This window comes from Cicer arietinum, chromosome 7 (genome assembly GCF_000331145.2).
Source record: "Cicer arietinum cultivar CDC Frontier isolate Library 1 chromosome 7, Cicar.CDCFrontier_v2.0, whole genome shotgun sequence".
Taxonomy (NCBI): Eukaryota; Viridiplantae; Streptophyta; class Magnoliopsida; order Fabales; family Fabaceae; genus Cicer; species Cicer arietinum.
The window spans coordinates 41,014,579-41,017,565 of record NC_021166.2 but is presented as its reverse complement, the minus strand read 5'-3'; the positions used below and the strand labels follow the sequence as shown (position 1 = coordinate 41,017,565).

At 34.6% G+C, this 2,987-nt stretch overlaps 1 protein-coding gene across 1 annotated transcript; it reads left to right on the top strand.

Annotated features, from left to right (window-relative positions):
* The first annotated feature begins 275 nt into the window (after positions 1 to 275).
* Positions 276 to 2,271, top strand: LOC101507465 (uncharacterized). The gene is made up of 2 exons (XM_004511084.1): positions 276 to 1,786; positions 1,872 to 2,271. Exons 1-2 carry the CDS (start codon positions 276 to 278, stop codon positions 2,269 to 2,271), a joined length of 1,911 nt encoding a protein of 636 aa, XP_004511141.1.
* The last annotated feature ends 716 nt before the right edge of the window (positions 2,272 to 2,987 follow it).

The following is a 2,987-nucleotide window of genomic DNA, read 5'->3' as shown; positions in this document are numbered from 1 at the left end:
GATAAGGATCTTGAAGAATCTAAAAAAGCTCACAAGGTTCCCGCTAAAGTTCTAAGACATTTTCCTTTGATTCCAATATTGAAAAGACTCTTTATGTGTTCAAAGACAACTGGCACGTTGAGGTGGCATGCTGAAGAGCGTTCAAGGGTAGGTTAAGGCATCCAGCCGATGGCCAAGCATGGAAAGAATTTGATACAAAACATCAAGACTTTGCTCTTGAAACTCATAACATTAGGCTTGGGTTGGCGAGTGATGGGTTTAATCCGTTCAGGACTATGAGTCTTTCACATAGCACATGGCCTGTCGTATTAACTATATATAATTATCCACCAAGTTTATGCTTGAAGCCAGAAAATTGTCTGATGTCGCTACTTATTCCTGGACCACGATCACCCGGAAATGCAATTGATGTGTATATGCAGCCACTTATTGAGGAGCTAAAAATATTATGGGATGTTGGTGTAGAAACATATGACATTTCAAGAAATCAATCATTTCAGATGCGTGCAGCTCTTTTGTGGACGGTTAACGACTTCCCTGCATATGCTATGTTATCTGGTTGGAGCACTAAAGGGAAGTTTGCTTGCCCAACTTGTAATCATGAGACTTCTTCAACTTACTTAAAACATAGTCGAAAGATGTGTTATATGGGTCATCGAGTCTTTTTGGATTCAAATCATGTTTGGAGATCAAATGCAATATCTTTTGATGGAAAACCAGAATATAGGTCTCCACCCTCCTTGTTAGATACGGCAAGAATTTTAAAAGACTTACAAGACATTCCTGATGTATTGGACGAGAAGAAAGAAATGAAAAAAAGGTTTGGTCCATGGAAGAAAAAATCCATCTTTTGGCAATTACCATATTGGAAGGATAATTCTCTACGCCATAATTTAGATGTAATGCACATTGAGAAGAACATTTGTGATAATATAATCGGGACTCTCTTGGAGATTGAAGGGAAGAAAAAGGATCATGCAAATGCTCGTTTGGACCTACAAGATATGGGGATTAGAAAAAAACTACATTTGAAGGCAACAAATGATGGTAAGAAAACTCAAATCCCTAAAGCATGTTTCTCCTTAACAAAGCATGAGAAATCTATTTTTTGTGGTGTTTTTAAGGCAGTAAAACTTCCTGATGGCCTTGCTTCTAATATTTCTCGTTGTGTTCAAGTTGATGAGGGAAAAATTCATGGGTACAAGAGTCATGATGCTCATATTATACTACATTACTTGTTGCAAGTAGCAATAAGAGGAATTACCCCTAATCAAGTTACCATCCCTTTGATTCGACTTTGTTCCTTTTTTCGGTGTTTATGCCAAAAGGTTATAGAGGTGAAAACTTTGGATCACTTGGAAGTAGAGATTGCTGAAACACTTTGTCAATTGGAACGTATCTTCCCTCCAAGTTTCTTTGACATAATGGTCCACTTACCAATTCACCTTGCAAATGAAGTTAGATTGGGTGGACCGGTTCAATTTCGATGGATGTATTATATGGAAAGATATTTGGGTGATTTAAAAACTTTTGTTCGTAATAGGAGTCGTCCAGAGGGTTCTATCGCTGAAGCATATTTGGTTAAAGAATCACTAACATTTTGTTCAAGATATTTGTCTAGTGGTGTAGATACAAGGATGAATAGAACGACACGAAATAACGATGGCATTCCAAGCATAGGCCATCCAATTGGGGGGCAGAAACTAATTTCTCTTGATCATAAGTCCCAAAACCAAGCTCATGGTTACATATTATTCAATTGTGATGAAGTGCAAGAATACATTAGGTACAATCTTTTACTTGCTACAATATTTCATTCTTAAAATTAGTTTTTTCCTTTTGCATTGAAAAATTAGTTATTTATTTTGTAGAGAGCATGATGTTAATGTTCATAATCATCGAAAAAGAAGAAAGTCGAGTAAAGCTAATAATCAAAGAGAAGATTTTATTCAATGGTTTGAAACACGTGTTATGGATGAAGAAGTATCTGATTGGTTGAAGGCGTTGTCTAGGGGGCCAAATAATGTTGCTAGAAGGTATTCTGGTTATGTTATCAATGGATTCAGATTTCATACAAGAAAACGTGAAGCAAGGCTTAAAACACAAAATAGTGGAGTGACATTAGAAGCAGTAACTCAAGTTCTTAGAAATGCAGACGGTGAAAATGATAATGAATTATTTCAAGATGACGATGTAGGTGATAAATTTCAAGATGATGAATTTGAAATGTACGATATAGATAATGAATCTGAAGAAGATGCACTTGAATGAGTTGGATGATTAATTTGAATGCGTTGGATGATCAATTTATGGATGATTTTGGATGATGTTTTTTGTTAGGCTTGTACTAATTGAAGCGTCAAAACTTCAAGAAACTATATTTTGCTATTTTGCTATACTTGTACTTTAAAGTGCTAAACTTTATATATTATGTTATGACATTTTGTTTACTTCGTACTATGTATTTGAATACAGCTTAGTTAACAACTTGTGTTAAATTTCAATTATATTTTCCTTGATTCAATTCTTTTGAGTTATGTATAATTATTATAAGTAAAATAAAAGAGAAGATTGAAAATTGAAAGAGTTGTGTATGTAATTAAATTATTATATTTATAAAATAATTTATTATATAATAATAGCATAATTTCTAGTTTATGATGATGTAGCTAAATATCACTAGAAGGGGGGTTGAATAGGGATTTTGCTGTTAAAAATAAATTCTAAGTGTTTTTTAAAAAAACTATCCTCTCGCTGAGGATGGCTAGCTCGAGGATGGGATTTTTCAAATCGTTAGATCTAAGTTGAGAAAAAGAGTAGGAGTAGAATATGAGGGACACACACATAATTTTATACTGGTTCACCCAAAGATGGCTACGTCCAGTCCTCACACCCTTGTGAGATTTCACTAAATTTCAAACAGATCGATCCTCAACCCGAGGATGATTACAAACTGTGTATTCTCAAGCTTCACCAAGCTTACAATC

Coding starts and splice junctions, on each gene's coding strand:
- LOC101507465 (XM_004511084.1), top strand. CDS start 276: ATGAGTCTTTCACATAGCACATGGCCTGTCGTATTAACTATATATAAT. Junction 1,787..1,871: donor GAAGTGCAAGAATACATTAG/GTACAATCTTTT, acceptor TTTATTTTGTAG/AGAGCATGATGTTAATGTTC.